The sequence below is a fragment of the Mugil cephalus genome, chromosome 11, assembly GCF_022458985.1.
Source record: "Mugil cephalus isolate CIBA_MC_2020 chromosome 11, CIBA_Mcephalus_1.1, whole genome shotgun sequence".
Lineage (NCBI taxonomy): Eukaryota > Metazoa > Chordata > Actinopteri > Mugiliformes > Mugilidae > Mugil > Mugil cephalus.
The window spans coordinates 6,191,653-6,210,519 of record NC_061780.1 but is presented as its reverse complement, the minus strand read 5'-3'; the positions used below and the strand labels follow the sequence as shown (position 1 = coordinate 6,210,519).

General features: G+C 41.6%; 1 protein-coding gene across 1 annotated transcript; it reads left to right on the top strand.

Annotated features, from left to right (window-relative positions):
• Nucleotides 1-242: 242 nt before the first annotated feature.
• bcl3 (BCL3 transcription coactivator) lies at nucleotides 243-18,520 on the top strand. Its single transcript, XM_047599064.1, has 9 exons — nucleotides 243-1,773; nucleotides 2,341-2,449; nucleotides 9,189-9,297; nucleotides 13,207-13,408; nucleotides 15,823-15,911; nucleotides 16,025-16,102; nucleotides 16,426-16,593; nucleotides 17,565-17,664; nucleotides 17,758-18,520. The coding sequence occupies exons 1-9, from the start codon at nucleotides 1,284-1,286 to the stop codon at nucleotides 17,868-17,870; spliced, it is 1,458 nt and encodes a 485-aa protein (XP_047455020.1). The 5' UTR covers nucleotides 243-1,283; the 3' UTR covers nucleotides 17,871-18,520.
• The last annotated feature ends 347 nt before the right edge of the window (nucleotides 18,521-18,867 follow it).

Below are 18,867 nucleotides of genomic sequence, written 5' to 3'. Positions count from 1 at the left end.
TTAGTCTCCTCACTCCTCCTCTGGGAATCGCTTGAGTTCAGCTCTGAGGCTGCAGCCCGAGGACACCTCCAACCCTGGACAACTAATGTCTGATGGACCGATGGTGGACTGAAATGAAGAATTCTACAGGAGGCCCGATAAACTTTTAAATTCTTTTTCACGCACAATGTTGTGAGTTAACATATGTAGAATTTTTTTTAAAAAGAACCTTTGTAAATTTGATATTAAGGGTTGTAAGGTATCACAAGTGGGAAAATATTATCTGAGCAGGATTATTTTCTAATTTTTTGGACGACGTTTGAAAATCATAATTAAGTGTACTGAGGTGAGTATTTCTGAGATATCATTGAGAGGCCACAGAAAATCTTGATAAGGAAGTTTACCTTTCAGAGCCTTAAGATTTCTGTTGCCATTTTCTATTTTTGTGCATGTTGAACCTGACCACAGCAATATGACGTTCTGCAAAGTCATGAGGCAGGCTGCTGAACACCCCCCAACGCCCACATGTATTCACCTCATATTAAAAACATACATTAGTTAACCCGTGCTTCAACAGTAACAGTCTGTCACTATTTTAGTCTGAACCAATAGTTTGGAAGTTTGCAAGTTGTCCCAAACTACTTCAACTTAACTGAGACCAAACTGAATGCTGATAAGGATGTTAAAAAGACAACACAGGACGCAGCTGAAGTAGCTTGTCTCATTTCTGCACTGGTGTCGCTCTCACCATTCTGCACACCGATGCACCCGAACCGAGCACCTTCTACCTCCCTGAACTTCTACAGAAATTCAGTGTTAGATGTTTTGAACTTGCACGCAGACCAGACGGCAGATGTCTGTGAAGTCGGAAATGCAAAAAATATTATGAATTCAATACAATGGCTTTGTTTCGGTTTAAAGGGGAAAGCACCGCTAGTCACTCTGGTTACGTTCATTAAAAGCAGATGATCGCGCTGACGCAGAGGCACTGTACCTGCAGTTGCCAGCATAGGTGCACATACTATATGCGTCTACGCTTTTTTTCTTTTTTTTTCTTTTATCGCATACATTTGCACGAGTCGATGGTTTGGAACGCTTAGTTCATCTTAATTACACCAGTGACAAAAAGGGAAACGGGGTGATGATATGATCGTTTCTCATTTGACATGGACGCGGGAATTACGCACAGCTGATCACTTTGGTTGGACTGATCCCTAAACTGTCACTGAACGTCAAGAAGTTGTGCCCACAGGTACACACCTGAAACTTCTTTCAGGAGATTCCGATCGACTCGCCCCCAGTTGATGCCGAGGATCATGACAATGAACGGCGACCACCAGTCGGTTGCCACAACACCGCTGGATTTGCGCACCACACACCGAGAGCGTGGGACTCCGGACTGCATAAGTCCCTCCAGAGACGCGCGGGTGACAGACGGCTCACCTGCTCCTCCGGCGAGCACAGGGACGGACAGTTTACAAATTCACTGCTCCACAATTAGAAAAGCGCCGAGTTCAGACACCAGTACTGCCCACAAACGGCCGGCGGATAAATCTCCCAAAACACTGCCTTTTAGGAAACGCCGGATTCCTTTCGACCCGGAGACCCAGAGCCAGTCACCTCCTGCGAAACAAAGGGCGGACTTTACATCTCGGGAGAGTTTGCAGGGTCGTTTGGAACAAGACGCGGGTGAAAGCAGGGTTGCTGCCGCGCCGGTAACTCCCCGGCGGATCGAAGAGTCACAACACATTCCAGCAGGATACTCGATACCCTTTTTGCAACCATATAATTATGGTAAGCGTTGCATTCATTGCTTCAACATGATAAGTTTTTTTTTTTTTTTTTTTTTTTTTTTTTAATTAGCCTATTATTATTTTTTATTTGTATCTATTAACTGTTGTAGCATGCCAGTATGTAACACGTATCAATTATGTAATCACGTTCACTGAAAATAAGCATGCGTCATGCCTTCAAAGAATTGATATCATTTGATTTTTAAAACAGTACTTCAGTACTTTTGTTCAGTGTCATAGGTTGTAGAAAAGACAGTGTAGTCGCTTCTGATGCAGCAGTCGCTGCTAAGAATATGTCCAGTCAGCTATTCTGCAGTGATTGCTCTCCAGCCAGTGTCATGCACTGTCAAAAGTAGCTTAGTGGGTCAAATCACAACTGATTATTATGCACACTCACACAAGTAATACATGCAGGGTTGAACACTTCCTTATTACCAAAAAAGACTTGTTTGTCATTTTCATGTTAAGCATCCACCAATTTCTCCTTTTCTTCTTCCTCCCTGTCCTCCCCTCTGTGTCCCCTTTCTGTCTCACTTTCTGTATCATTCCTACTCTGGTCACTGCCCAGTGTACTACATTCCCCACATCCCAGAGCCAAACCTCCCTCTGGCCCACCAGACTGAAAACCTGTTGGCTGGAATCACACTGGCTACCCGTCAAGATGAAGATGGAGACACGTATGTTGATGTTTTTAAAATGGTAGCGTTTGGAATTATAGCTGTGGTGAATAATTTAAAAATGCCCATCTCCATCCATACATCCAGACCGAGACTTAAAACTTTACTATGATTCAGCCACTTCACACACTTTCATAGTCATAGCGTTTTATTCAGATTTACTGCAGTCGTGCATATTTATTGTATTTTATTTCAGTTTAAGAGCATTCATTGTCATTTTGTATGTGTAGTACTTAGTAGTACAGTACTGTGCATAATGAGTCAGAGATCAGTTTGGACAATTTCAAAGTGTAACAAGGACACAAATTGTGATTTTTCTAAATGTGCATCTTTCAGTCAAAGGCAAAATATGTAATTTGACCTCTATGACCTCTTAGGTGGGGAGACTTATATTTTACCATAAAAGTTGCAAGTTGGAATGAATAGCAGGACACAGACAGCGAATCCCAACACAGTGTAATGACTAGCACCATTGAACTCCGCAGAATATGAAATAATAATATTGCAGCTTGGTGTTTCTGCTTAGGTTATGCATTTCTCACTCAAATCTGTCTTTGCGTGATCCAATAAGCCATTCCGACTACAGACATTTTCATTTTTCATCAAAGGAAGACAGTAAGTTATCAAAGATGGTTCCGTTCCCCTTAAATATCTCAGTTAAAATAGTGTTCATCCTACTGGGACATGATGTCTTCTGCGAAAAAGGCCCTAAAACATAATTTGGCCCCCATCACGGCCATATTCAGGCTTCGCGTATCTCCTCAATAGGCACAACACTTGTATGTCTAAATTAACTACTATGGTAATAGAAAGTGAAATGGACACTCAATAATGATCTCAACACACAGCTGTCTGATCGCATAAACAAAACTTCTGGTGTTGTGCAAGCTGCATGTGAGTTGTCTGTAGTGTAGCACAGTTTATTTGTTATGATCCGCGTGACTCAACATAGCTCTGCATATTGAACTGGTACTGTTAGTGCCACCCACACCCCCTACTCCAACATAAATAAACTCATTCCAGCCAGTCTGTTTCACTTGCTGTAAGGAAACTGATTAAGAGTGATGGTCTGCCTTTGGAGACTTTGAGCTCACATACTAACTTGGTATTTAGGCTATTAAACTATGCTACCAGATTGAGCTGGCATGTCATTCATGAACTGCTTATGTCAGCTATGTTTATGTATGTCACACTGGGCACTGAAAGACTTTTTGAGAGCACCTAATTGCAAATATCAAACTTTAACGCATGGCTACTCTACTCTGTATGAAGGTTTGACACCCACCTACACACTAACTGAAATGACAAACTGATACGAGAACACCCGGAGACACTCACGCACAGTCATGTGAATTCATAGCATGTCCAAGAATTAAATGGCACTTTGATGTTGCACTTTCAAAAAGTATCAGCATCATTTGCATTCACTCAAAACAAACTCGTGATGACCAACTTTCAGTGGTGCAATAAGTCCCGTGACAATCTGCAGCTGCTTATTGTTCCATGTCTGTATCAGAGCCTAGTGATTGCAATGGCACGTCTGCCATCATGGCAAGGAAGTAAGAAAAATACAATGTAACTCTTTGATTTTTATACACAAAAATCAGATTAGTTTTCAGGCCTGTTTAACATTGCTGCTTCAATCTTATTACATTATTCATCTGTACCCTCTCTATTATCACGTATTCTCTTTGAACTACTTGAATCTTGGACTACATCATTTTTGCAGGTCAGGCACCAAAGCAAAGTGATAAATGTGTATGAAAAACAGTTAGCAGTGCAGGGACCTTTCACAAAGTCTACCCCCTGTGTTCTGAGAGCCCTAATTAGTTGTAACTAGTTTTCACTTTGTGGTTGTTTTAAACTTTGTGTGAATTCTGCAGAAAGAAACATTCTCAGCCCCCTTGTCATTTTTCACACAGTATGTATGTGAGTGTGCGTGTATGCATAATGTGAGTGATGGCGAGCATGTGTCTACTCTTACGTCAATAGTCAGTTCTCAGCGCCTCTGAGGCCCCTCAGTTTCGGGAAAACCAGTGAGGGCTTCGTTTTTAACATGGTTGTGGTTTTTCTCAGGTGTCTGTCTCTCTCTCTTTTCTTCTCTGTGTTTTTAAATGAATGGGCTCAAAAAACCCAAACATCCGCTCCTCACTTCCTCATTTACCGCTTTCTTTCTATCAGCTTCTCATCTCTCTCTCTCTCTCTCTCCTTTTCTGTGACTGTGTCACACTGTCAGCGGTAGGATTTACTGTATCAGGTACAGTTCCTACAAACAGATTCCAACATGCTTCCAGTCATTTGCCTTACCTGCACATTAGTGATAGAATGTAATGAACATGGAACTACTGATGATAGTTTGGTTTCAAAAAGGCAGCATGTGGAACCTCTAGAAATGTAGGTTTGTCCTGTAGGTGTTGCTCCTGCCATCGAAAAGAAGAACATTCTTGAGGAAGTCACTGCCTGTGCCTCTTTCTACCCTGTGATTATGTAAGTTTCCTTCAACATATATACATATATATATATATATATATATATATATATATATATATATATATATATATATATATGTATATATATTTGCCCACTTCTTATGGTGAATCTGCAGTCACTCCATTTTCAAACCAACCTCACAGCCAATCAGTATTTGGCCTACATTTAGTGTCATCGCCAAGAGAGGGTAGCTGTTGGCTTCTTAGATGGCTGTACATCCTGTATGATGTCACTTACAAACGTACTGACACCTGACCACCCTTTGCCTTGTGCATAATTGGCAGTAATCATGATATTTGCACATTTCAGGAGCCTTAGGATAGCCACTCACTTTCCCTTCCACCTTATCAAATGCTTGTATATCTCACTTGTGCCTGCACCCTGAACAGTGGGTCAGAGCACGGTTGGTTGAAACTTTGTTTCCATTGGTTGTCACTCGGTTGTCTTGCAAAAAAAAAAGTCAGGGGATCTCCAGCATCATTAGGTTACTTCATCCCAGTGCATCAGTCCCTAATTATGATGCTATCCCAAGTGTTAAAAATACCGCACATACACCACATAATGCTTTAATAGAGCAGATGTTGGATTTATTGACAAATCGCAGTAGCCTGTTCAGTTCATCTCTTCATATACATGAATACTAAACATAAGGCTGTCGAGATGTAGCATTATATGGACAAAAGATTAAATTAAATACCTGTGGATAAAACTAATTTATAGCAAACAGACTCGGCTTTCCATCTAACTGTGCTAGCTAGCACTTATTAAAAAAAATAAGCTAGTTCAGTCTTGAGTCGTTTCCTCTGGGTTTTGACCAACTCTATAATAATTATAAATCTAATGGTCTAAAAATTCAAGAGCAAACATTGGGTTTTAAAAAAAAACGGCGGTAACGCCAAGTTTTATTAGCGAACAACACAAATAGTTTCACATCCTACATGAGTTATCTGTGCTGTTTTCTCCGTCAGGATAAACTTAGTACGTTATGAGACCATGGCGGCTCGGTGGTTAGCGCTGATGCCTCCCAGCAAGAAGGTCCGGGTTTCTGGGTGGAGTTTGCGTGTTCTCCCTGTGTTCTCGCGTGTGTTCTCTCTGGGTACTCCGGCTTCCTCCCACCTTCAAAGACACGCTCGCTAGGCTGATTGGTGACTCTAAATTGACCTTAGGTGTGCATATGAGTGCGAATGGTTGTATGTCTTAGTGTTAGCCCTACGGTAGGCTGGCGACTTGTCCAGGGTGTACCCCGCCTCTGGGATAGGCTCCAGCAACACCCGCGACCCTAGTGCAGGATTAAGCAGTACAGAAGATGAGATGAGATGAGATGAGATGAGACCATGGCGGAGTAAATTAGGTCCTGGTGGGCCAACATAGTATGAACATTGTATGGGAAACACTGCGTTTTGGGAACAAATCTTGTCTGTGTTTATGGGATTTTGTAAATTCATTTGTTCACAAAGCCCATACCTCGGGCTTATGTTTGGAAATTCTGGTGTCAGGAAGTCGTGTAGGTTACCCTGAATATCAAAATTAATTTTTAAAATAGTCACATTATTTGCATATGGAAAGTAAGGCCTGCTGAGTTACTAAGCAAGTCACTTATTCAAGGACTGACATAGACAGAGACATAGGTGTAAGTGTTCTGTGGTAATACAGCCTAGGTAAATGGTCTTCCATCACAGTTTAATACTAACCATGAGATTGTGTTTGTTGGTTATTGAATTACATCTTCAGATCTTACAAAAAGATAAACCACTTGTCCACCCAGGTTTGCTCTCTTTCATTTGACATGTAAAGACCTTTGCTCTAAAAAAGCTGAAAGTGGTAGCATTGTTCTCGTCGAGCACAGCAAGCTATGCAGTATGCAGACGTCATTTCTTGTTAACTGGACTGTGGTGCGATTCCACTTCTCTTTTATTTACTATTTACACAAAGTGACACATCACCTCATTGCTCAGCTGGTCGACAGACCACAGGATATGTGTCTTGTGTCTGATCATTCAGTCTGAATGTGCCCTCAACCTTCATACCAAACAGGATACCGCATGTATACAGCCTTTTCTCTTTTTTTTCTGCCTCTCTCTCTCACCCTATCTGTGTTAGCAAGCTCGGGACTCCTGTCTGCGTCAGTTCTGCGAGTATGCCTGGGGTTATCTGGGGCTGTGGTCTGCCCCACTTCCAGGAACAAGAAACAGTACAGTTTCATCTTAAGAGAAAAGAGAGAGATGGATGCAGATATAAAAGGGTGTAGCCAGACTAATAGGATGAGTTTGGGTCATAATAAGCAAACTACTAAGTGAGATCAGTGTTTGCAGAGCTGAACTAATCTATGATTCAGTATTTGTTCACAATGTCACCACCTTTTACAATATTTTCTGTAGGACTCAGAGTGACAAAGGCCTTGCCAAGTCATACCTGAACAGCCAGTCACAGTAATTTGGCTTTGGATAAAAGTATTGTGTCATGATTGCCACTGGCAGTTGCTCCAATCACTGCGGGATTTATTGTAAAGGCAGTGCTGGGGCTTTTTATAGCAAATGATGGTCAGCTGACAGCATGTACAGTAAATATGAGTGGATCTTTGTTGATACAGATTTGTTCACTGTGCTGAGCTCAGTTACAGGAACAGGGATCAGCTGAGGAAAGAACCTGCCACACTCACTCAACATACAAAGTTCTGCTTTTCACTCTTATGTCAGGAGCAAATAATCTTATTCTGTAACACAGCTGTGCTTTCAATATGCTCTTGAACAGCAACTTCTATTTCTTTGCTTCTGCTGCAGAGTTGATGTCCTTGCTCTCGCAAGCATGTGCACACAGAGGAATGCATGCGTGTGCAGATGCACACACAATGATCCACTGCTACATTTGTTCTCACCATTTAAAAGTATGTCTAGTACAGCTTTATTTATTCATTCATTTGTTGTTTTCCTGCAGCCACCCTGTGAACATTGGCACATGCTTATCAATCAGTTACAGAACACAGAGTTGATGTTTTTCATACTTGCTTTCATCAGGAATTTGAATGTTGAACACATCACTGAGAGGAAGTGTTGCAAGTGCTTTTCTCACTACAAGAACGTAACCTCGTATTCTGTGCAGCAGCACTTTTAACTCATTCTCAAGAACTCTCCTTGTTTCCTGTTGCTTAATTGTAGTGTGTATCTGATTATGACTTATCTACTGGATGAAGCTGACTGTGTAAACCAACAGAAAGCCCCTGTCAGAAACCATACAGCGTAACTAAGAGCTAGATTTCAGAGCACACAGAGCGAGATAGAAGAGACAGAATGCTGCCTTTGTCAGTGATAACAGGAAGTGACATAAAACAACTCTGGCTCTTACTGGAAGCTGCTTCTTCTGATAGCATAAAAAAGAAAAATGTGAAAACTGCTATACTGTTTTCTACACCTTGCCCTCCCCCTAAACAGTTTCCTGCCCTTCCCATGTCTAAACTATGGCCTGCATTTGCTTCTTTCACATATAGAACACAGATAGTGGTTTCCCCTTTAGCCTTGATAAGAGTGCGTGATAAAAGCACTGTGAGTCATGCCTGTGCATCTGTGGAGCTCCACAGAGCAAGACCTATCAATGAAGTGTTCAAGTAGATGTTTTTCAAAATCACACACAAAACTAAAACACAAAACAAGCTCTAACCCCTCATGTGCAGAGTTTAAAGGCAATGGGGAATGCATTGATTTTTTAACTTGAATAAATGTTATAAACTATATTTCCTTAAAACCATAGTTCAGAAGGTGATTGACTAATAATCTTCAATTAACCCATACCTGCAATGTTGATAGATTAATATTGACATAGTAACTTACAAATGTCCCTGTATATGTGACATTTGATTTCTTCACACTTAGCCAGACTCTACCCTGTAGGTTCATATTTGATTAAAAACATGGTAGTGGTATCAATCTACTCATCTGACGTTTCGCCAGGCAAGGAATGCATTTCCTGAAATATGACTTCTCGTAAGAAAGTAGGTCCGTCTGTTCTGTGTGAGGTCGTAACATGAGGCCTTTATATTCTGATGTGGGTTGTTGTTGGGATTAATAAGCTAATAACCGCTGTCACAAAAATGAATTGTAATTGTCTCTTATATGATGTAATAAGTTGTCTGATGAGTTATTTATTTATAAGAGAATATGGGTTTACAGTCAGCAATGAAAGTTGTGACCTATTCAGATACATTTCCCTTTCACATGTTAATTGTGTTTTGTCTGCGTGTGTGTGTCTATTACAGAGCCCTCCATATAGCTGTGGTGAAGGGGGAACTGGCCTTTGTCTCCAAACTCATTCAACTCTTGCTGCTGGCTCACAATGGCGTTGATATCTACAACAATCTCCGTCAGGTGAAACAAATGCACTGACGTAAACACACGTGCCACATTACACGAGCCACATTAATATGCAAACAGGCACACACAAAAATACTGGATTGCAGTTCCTAATTGCATTCTTCCTCAAATTCACAGCCTTTTCTCAGGCTATTCTAAATCAGTATACTGTGGACTTCTGCCCTAGCAACCACACTGTGTTAGATGTATTCTACCGCCTAACCCTTCTGATAACAGTAACATGGAAAAGAATGAAAGAGGAAGTGCTTTGGTTTCCTCCTTTCCTTACACTGCATGATTGCATACTCTTACAGTCATGCTGGCAGAGGGAATTTACCCTTCCTGGTTTCTCCACCTGTACTTGCCACAAGCCAAAGACATGCACATTCTGGGAAAGGACTATGTGTGTGCTTTCCAATGTTCTGTTTTTTTTTTTTTTGTTGTTTTTTTTTTGTTTTTTTTACATTGTTTTCTTATGTTAAGTGTTTCTATAGCAAGGGATTTTTCAGGGCTTACATGCAGGATTTACTATGTTGTGAAATTCAAAGGACAGAGCCAAGATGATTAAGAGCCATAAAGAATGACTCCCGTGAACCTTACACTCATATAACTAGAATGTTTCAAGTGCCCTTCAACTCCCCTAGTAGCCACAGCTTGAGGCGTAAGGTGCAGTATACTTTACTGGAATGTGCACAAGGAATTGTGTTTAAGCATTTCCCAATCCAGGGCAGTCCCAACCACTGGATTTAAGCCATCACTTCCACATTATCTCCCCCTTTCGATGTCTCCGCCTCCTTGGCCTCCTGATCTGCATTCTGCCAGCTTTCTCTTTTTCATCTTTCAACAGAGAAAGCACCTGAGCTGTGCAGAGCTTATTTTCACAAGGTTGGGGTTTCACACCACACAGGACACCACAGGCATGCTTACCAGAAATAATGCTGGTTCTATCATCGGTTATTGTCTTTCCTCATCGCTGAGGCTTGACAACATAGGTTTTGTGATATCCTGTGTCACACACACACTTTTCACACACTAACATATTTAATGTCATATGCAGTTATAACCCAAAAGGGTGATTTACAGGCAGGGGCACACTCATTTGCCTACCAGATCGTGTGGTTTTTACTGAATATCAGGCATTAAGAACCCAAATGAGGCCAGGGAACTTTTCATTTTTTGTTTACTACACAGGACAGTTTTCAGCATTGGCTAACTTCCCGCAACCCAAAAGAAAAAAAATACAATTCCAATATTGGTGATAAATCCAGAGTTTCTGTGGTTTTGCATAATGGAACTTTTTGACAGAGTGTTAGTATCAGTAGCGTAACTGAACAATAGTGCAAGTGTCGGCGCATGCTTTGCCTTCCACTCCCATAACTGCAATGATATAGGCACAGCTGTTTGATACACCCACACCGGTCATACTACGTGTGGCTACACAAACTCACGCACGCCGCTGCAGTCTACTTTTCCTGCAGCCTATGGTGCAACGCGTGACTCTAAACACACTAAATCCCATGGGGCCACCTACACGAAGAACATGCACCGGTGGTCATGTGCACTTGATTCTTGACATTCTTGATGTGTACGTGTTACAATTCGCTGTGCAGATGGTAATGTAACAATTTAGTAATTTTTGTTTGTTTGCGGCATGTTGACAGCATGCCGTTTTTTTTTTTTTTTTCGCTGTGAGCGGTTGTGCATGTGCGATGTGTGGCAAATGAGGCATCTGCGCATGTTTGTGTGTGCTTCAGTATCCTTGTTCCGAGAAATCACATGACCATCCCCCCACCCCCCTCCTCCTCTCGCCTTGCTTTGGGCTGTTTCTCAACATACCTTGCCTTGCGCTGAGGTTCAGAGGGTAGTTTACAGGGACTTTCCCTTCCTGCGCGTGTCTCTCTCTCTCTTTTTCTCTCTTGCTCTCTTGTGCGTCTCTCTATCCATCTCACTGTCGTCTTTTTTAGTGCCTCTTGCTGCATATCTCTTAACAGAATTTACTTTCTAACCATAACTGATAAACCGGCCGATGCTATCAGTCTAACTGTCAACAACATTGACGTAAGAGCAAGTAATGTTTATTTGTGCAGCAGGACTGACTTTACCCTCTAGTGTTCACTGCAGAAGACCAGTCTTTGTCTCCTAGTTTTGCCTTCCACCTTTCTTTGTGTTTGGCACTGCTTATAACCTGAGGCAGATTTTCATGGCCAAAAACCTCCTCACATCTTTTCACTTCATTCATGTTGATCCACTCATTTTGCAGGAATGCGAGTGTGTGAGGACAGACCCAGAGGAAAGAGAAGGGATTTTCCCTTGTTATCCTGTCTTTCCCCTGGACTCCCCTCTGCCACTTCCGTTTCTTCCTCATTCTTCTGTCTCCCTAAGCTAACTCCCTATTCAGTCCCTCCCCACCCTTCCTCTTATCTTTGCTGGATTTTTGTTTAGTCACTTTGAAATCTTTTACAGGAAGCCTGCGCCAGTGTCTGCCAACTCTGCGACGTCTATTTAGAAGGCCATAAAAGGCCTATTCATGGAACAAAGAAAAATTATTTGTGCTGAATGGGGATAAATGGCTGCATTTTACAAGTTACAGTTAACAGCTACTACTGATTATAAGAATGAACCTTTCCATGGAGTATGACTGTTATGCGTACGCTCTGTGTGTGTGCGTGTGTCTGAGTCATAGGATTCAGGGAAAGAAGTGGTAAGGGGAGGAACAGTTGTATTGACACAATGGAGGAATTCCACAAAGATGCTCTCCCACTCCCATACTGCATTTTGTAGTACTTTACTGGAACAGTGCACACAGGGCACACAAACACACACACAAAGAGAGAGAGTACACACACGCACAGAGTACACAGACTGGTAATACATCAAAAGTGAAACTTGGAGCCACAGTCTCTTCCTGATTGATGTATTTTTTTTGTGTAACCTAAATAGCACCTAAAAAATTCCAGGTTAAAGTACTTCCGTTGTGGTTAAACTATGAGCTAAACATTGCTTCATTTAAACTGCAAATAGTGCGTGCTCTCCGTGGCCGTAGCTGACCCAGTTATCTTCAGGCTGAGACATGCTGACCTCACTTACAGTAACATCCCAGATTGCTAAAGGGATTTCATTCGGCACTTGGTAGATTAATCCGGGCAGATACTTGGTGACGTGTTCGTAACTTTTGCTTTTACATTGCTGACTGTTGCGCAGTACAGGGTCCTACTCACTTTGAATTAATCACCCAGTCTGCTAAGGCTGCTGGCTGTTGCCCGTCATGTTTGTTCTTTGATATAAGGTGCAAAGGTCTCAGCTGACAGGTTTTTGGACTTTGATTTAATTGCTGACAATTGTTTGTATGAGCAGAGACGTTATAGGTTATGTGTGTCAGGTTATGTGTGCCTGTAGGAATACTACAGTACATTGCTTAGGATCTTAATAATTATGGTAATCTAAGCAGGCATGTTCCTTTATTTATTTATAGCAGGTGTAGGTGTGTCAACACTGTCATCGTTTGGTTGTGCTGCATACTTTAGGCTGTAGGGCAGGTTAGAGATGATGGCAGGAGGTCACATCAGAACATTTTACCTTCAACTTCAAGTTAAGCTTAACTAAGGAAAGATCAACGTCTTCTGACTAATTCAAGTTATTATTATAGTTTGATTATTATTTTGATATATTTTGGATTTCCACTGTAATTTTTTTCCCCACCAAAACAATTTCACAAAAAAATATACTTGCAGGCGGTTGCACCTATACATAGTGAGAAATCAGTGAGACAGTGATGTCTCTGAGGATGGTAGAAAGTGGTAGCAGTGTAGTAGGCAAATCTAGTGCCATCAACTATTTTGAGAAGATGTTTATGGTATTGTTATAGTCATGAACCTGAATACAGTATTTGTCTAAACTGTCATTTTTGCTGTCCTCCTCCCTCAGACGCCCCTACATCTGGCAGTAATAACCGAGCAGACAAACATGGTGGAAGCTTTGCTGAGAGCAGGGGCCGACCCTGCTGCCTTGGACCGTAACGGTCAAACAGCGCTCCATCTCTGCTGTGAATATGGCCAGCGGGACTGTCTGTCTGTCGTGCTTTCCCTGTCGTCCTCCCCATTGTGTTTGGAGATAAGAAACTTTGGAGGTGAGTTGCGATCCACTGAAGACAATCAGAATCAGAATCAGCTTTATTGGCCAGGTATGTGAACACATACAAGGAGTTTCACTCCGGGTCACTTTGCTCAATGGTGCAACAAAATAAAAAAAACAACACCTGAATAAGCATAAAAATAGAACGTATGAAAAAAGAATAGAAACACTGTACAACATAAATAGACTTTTAGAATTAAAAAATAGAATATACATCTATGCATCTGTATATAGTATATACAGTGAGTATGAACATGAATATGAAAAAGAGTATGAACATTAGATGTCCAAAATGTAATGAGAGTTATTATGAGAAAGAAAGTGTTTTTGTGCCGGGTGGTTTTGGTGTACAGTGCTCGGTAATGCCGGCCGGAGGGGAGGAGTCTGAATAGGTAGTGTCCAGGGTGTGAGGGGTCAGTGGAGATTTTACCGGCCCGCTTCCTGACCCTGGACCGGTACAGGTCCTGGACAGAGGGAAGGTCAGTACCAATAATTCTCTCTGCAGACCTGAATGTCCTCTGCAGTCTGTCCCTGTCCTGTCTGGTGGCTGATCAAAACCAGATGGTGGGGACAGTCCTGTGTAGGATGGTAAGGGCAGGGGTGGATGGGGGTCTCTTCCTAAAGTTCACAGTCGTCTCCACAGCATTGAGCATGTTTAGCTCCAGGTGGTTCTGACTGCACCAGGGAACCAGCTGATTCACTTCCCCTCTATATGCAGACTCGTCCCCATCCTGGATGAGTCAAAGGATGATGGTGTCATCTTCAAACTTCAGATGTGAAAAAAATGTGTGAATTCACATAATGAGACTGACCTTACAGAAATTCCATTCTTACAGTGTTGTAATAGACTGCAAAGATGTATTATACTTAATCTGAAAAGGCCTCGTGATTTGTTGTGGTGTTGTCCTCTGCAATGATTTTCTTGCATTTAAATGAATTAATACGTGCAATATCAAATGGTACTTGGGAAATTTGGCTAAAATAAATAAACCTAGTCTCAGCATTTTAAAATGACATTGGGCACCTTTGTCTCATATAGTTTCTAAATCCGTTTACATTTACGTCAAGTAAAAAAATCTGATCATATATATACATATATATATATACACTACCGGTCAAAAGTTTTAGAACAGCACACAGTATCCTCCCATCAGCATGTCCATGTGGGGCCCATAAGGGTTAAATTTGGGCTGCAGATAAGGGTCCCAAGTGGGTTTGTCTGCAGCTTTCATGGTAACCCCATCTGTGTTTGTCCATATGGGCATCAAGTAGGTTCTGACTGGGTTTCAGGTGGGGCCCAACTTGTTGAGTTGCACAGGACCCATGTAGGCCTCATATCTTTGCCCACATGGGCACGGAGTTGGATCAGACTGGACCTTAAATGGGGCCCAACTTAATTTGCCCTTTTTATGCCTAAGCCCACTTAGCCAGCCCACATGGGTTTCACATGTGGGGCCCATGTACCTCAAACCACATGGGACCTGCAAAATTTACCTAGTTCAACCCCATGCCCACTCAGTACCCACATAGCCCATATTTAACCCTTGTGGGCCCCACATGGACATGCTGGCTGGGCTCTGGTATAGTTGTTCAGGCTTGGCTTCCTCCTACAGCAAGACAATGACCCAAAACTCTAGTCCAAGCTCTACCATAACTACCTCAGGATAAAAACAAGATGAAAATGCTTGAAAACATGGAGTGGACCATGTCTCCATGGCCCAGTCTCTAGATTTTAACCCCATGGAGCTGGGTTGCGATGAACTGGACAGAAGAGTGAAAGCAAAGCACCCTACAAGTGACAAACATTTCTGGGAACTTCTGCAACAGAATTGGGAAGCACTCCAAAGATGGTTATACTTTGATAGGTCGAAAATGTAAGATGACCAGTAGTGTGTCTATATATATATATATATATATATATATATGTATAGAGAGAGAGAGAGGGAGAGAGAGAGAGAGAGAGAGAATAGTTAACTAAGTAGTTAAGGTCAAAGGGGGATATGAGAAATGTAAACCCTGCATTTTCAGGTGGGAGTTTTGGGTGTGTGGGTGGGAAGAAGACATTTCCTTCCTCTGTCTTCTTTTGTCAGTGGAGTGTGAGATGTTCAATCTCCATGCAGCACAGAAGACATTGTTAGTTTGAACACATCTGGATAGAGTAGAAAGCCCCCAAAATACAATGAGTATTAATGTAACGGAATAGTAAAATCAGCCTCCATTTTATTGCCATGACAAGATAATCTAAAATTTTGACTAACGGCCTTTGCAGTTACTGTATTATATTTGTATTACTTGTTAAAGACCTTTTGATATATTTGCAAACTATTTAATTCCCTATGTGCAGAACTAGTGCAAATTCTGCTTTTGTAAAATGTAAACTCAAAACTTTTGCTTTGTTTCTATTCTCAGGTTTGAGCCCTCTCCATCTGGCCGTGCTGCAGGGCCGTCAGGACCTGGCCAAAATGCTTCTTGAAGCAGGCGCTGACATCAATGCTATGGTTGGTACCTGCTGCACTGACTCAGCACTGTGGATTTCACAATGTCACACATTTTTACATTTTCTCATTTTACATTGTCTGACTTTTCCCATGGTGCTTGTTTCCCTAACCAGGACTTCAAAAGTGGCCAGAGTCCTCTTATGCATGCTGTGGAGAGTAATAACCCAGACATGGTCCACTTCCTGATTGAGGTAATTTTGTTGTCTGAGCAGGGAAGAAAAAGGGGAGAGAAGGGCTGTGATTCAGCTCATCAGCTACACAGAGAGTTTTGAAGAGATTCTTTTCTAGCTCATAGATAAGACCTTCAAAGAACTTAAAGTTTATTTTTATTATCAGAGTTTAGCAGATGTGCTCTGTGGGTAGCACTATCTTTGCTGCTTACTTCATCACTGTCTGGTCTAACTCACCCCCTCCATGACTCCATGGCTCCATGGCTCCATCGTTTGTTTCACTTTCAGTGCTTTCAATACTGGCTTTCTTTATGAATCACATTTTATTGTTCTTCTGCCCGCAGAATGGATGTGATGTCAACAGTCAGTCATACAGTGGGAACACAGCCTTACACAGCGCCTGTGGCCGAGGTCAGGTGGATACTGTACGGCTTCTGCTGAAGAGTGGAGCTGACAGCAGCATCAAGAACAACCACAATGACACACCAGTGATGGTTGCCAGAAACAAAAAAGTGAGAAGACGTTAAAAAAAAAATACATAGTGAAACTGGCCTTACAGAAATTCCATTCTTACAGTGTTGTAATCGACTACAAAGTACTTCCTAGAGATAGTCCAAACTTCCAATCTATCGCTATAGTTCATGATGGAAAATCCCACCTATTTGTCACTAAAGTTACATCAGAACAAATGCAAACAGAGTGCTACTTGACTCAGCTCTGATTAGTTAGGTAGGAATAAAACATGGAGCTATACCTCTTTAGTAAATGTGTCTAACCTTCCCTCTAGAGGCCAGTTCTGGATGGTGCAATGTTTATTCCAACCATATTAGATTGTTTGACTGAGAAGTGGTTCTACAAAACAATAATTTTAGGTCATGCACAAAATTAATACACTACCAGTCAAACGTTTGGACACACCTTCTCATTTAATAGTTTTTCTTTACTTTCATGACTGTTTACACTGTAGATTCTAACTGAAGACATCAAAACTATGAATGAACACATATGGAACTATGGCATTTATCTGGACTCTAGTCTGAGGAGCTGTTAACTTGCGATTTCTGAGGCTGGAGACCAGGATGAGGTCTTCCTTTCCTGGGGCAGTCCTCATGTGAGCTAGTTTCGTCCTAGTGCTTGGGGACACATTCAAAGTTTTTGCAATTTTCCACACGGACTGACCTTCAGACCTTAAAGTAATGATGGACTGTCGTTTCTCTTTACTTTTGATGATACGTCCTTACCATAATATGAATTGAACCAACCTGACTTCTGTAAGAAATTCCACAAATGAACCCTGACAAGGCACACCTGTGAAGTGTATACTATTTCAGGTGACCACATCGTAAAGCTCATTGAGAGAAGACCAAGGGTTTGCAGCACTGTCAACAAACTGTGTCCAAACTTTTGACTGATAGTAATTCTTGTTTTATATATTTACTTTTTTTTTTGAACCCTAACCCTTTTTTTTTTTTTTTTTCTGCAGATAGCAGATGTGTTACGAGGGAGAGGTTCCAAGCATATAAGAAGTCAAGATCAACATTGTGTCTCAGTCTCACCACAACGGGGCAGCCTAATGGAAAATGGTCAGAATACTTGCATGATCACAAACAAGTATGCACCAAAATAAAAATTGGGGAAATAAAGTAATTTATTTGTATTCTTTGCTTCTCCTTTAGGGTCCCCATCTCCCAGCAATGGATATTCACCTTCAACTACACCACACACCCTTCAACATAGTGTTTCCCACTCTCCAAATACTCCATCTACGCTTGCATTTCCATTTCACTAGTCACTGTCAAGTGAAAGTTGCAACTACCTCCATACAGCCAAGCATCAAGGAGACATTGACATTAGAGCTCGCTTTCCAGGACGTCCAGGAAAGGGTTCACCTTGTTGGACGGCAGACCAGGAATAAACTGCACCTGAAATTAGACAGCATGTTCTTCTGGACTCCATAATAAGACAACTTTTCTTGGTATTTGGTGCCTTGACCAATTGCATCGATAGAAATGTGCCACTGTATACAGTCAAGGCTGAACGAGGTGAAGGACATTTTTAGCTCTGCCTGCAGGTGTCAGGTGTAAATGGCAGACATGGCCCAAAGCTCAATGAACTCCTGTTTTTAGTTGTGGCCACCAGAAGAAGTGTTATGGGGAATGAGGAGAATTCTGTGCAACAAACTTCCCTGCTTTACTTGAACTGTAACTAATGCATTTACATTGTAAGGGTGACCCGGACACCCAAAGTCTTGTTGAAGTTCCCAGTCTGTTCATATAAATATATGACAATATATTGCACAAGTTCCTTCATTGCCACGTTGTGATAATCCATGTCCTCTGTATATTTCAGGTCTTTCTGTGCATATGTGCCTGTGTGCTTTTCTATTAATGTCAAAAGTTGTAGATATTTTTATAAGATATAAAATCTATCCAACAAATACACCGTTGTCATATATATGTCATAAGTGAGGCCTTGTTTTCAGTGTCTGGTGTGGTACTCTTGTACAGCAATAACGGCAACTAAACGGAAACTAAATGTTTCCAGTAACTGCTGATCAATCATCTACAGTGGCTCTGAGAAATTTTAGCCCATTCCTCGCTTCAGTCCTGAGATGGTGGGTTTCCAAACATAAACTGCTTTCTTTAGGTCGTGCTTCACAGCTGGGTTTGGGAATGGCTGGAAGAAGTGCCTGGAGCTACCTACCAGAGACAATACAGTGAAAACTGAGGTAAGTATGCATGTGGCATCAACTAAAGGAAATTAATTTGAAGGCAAATGAGGGTTTT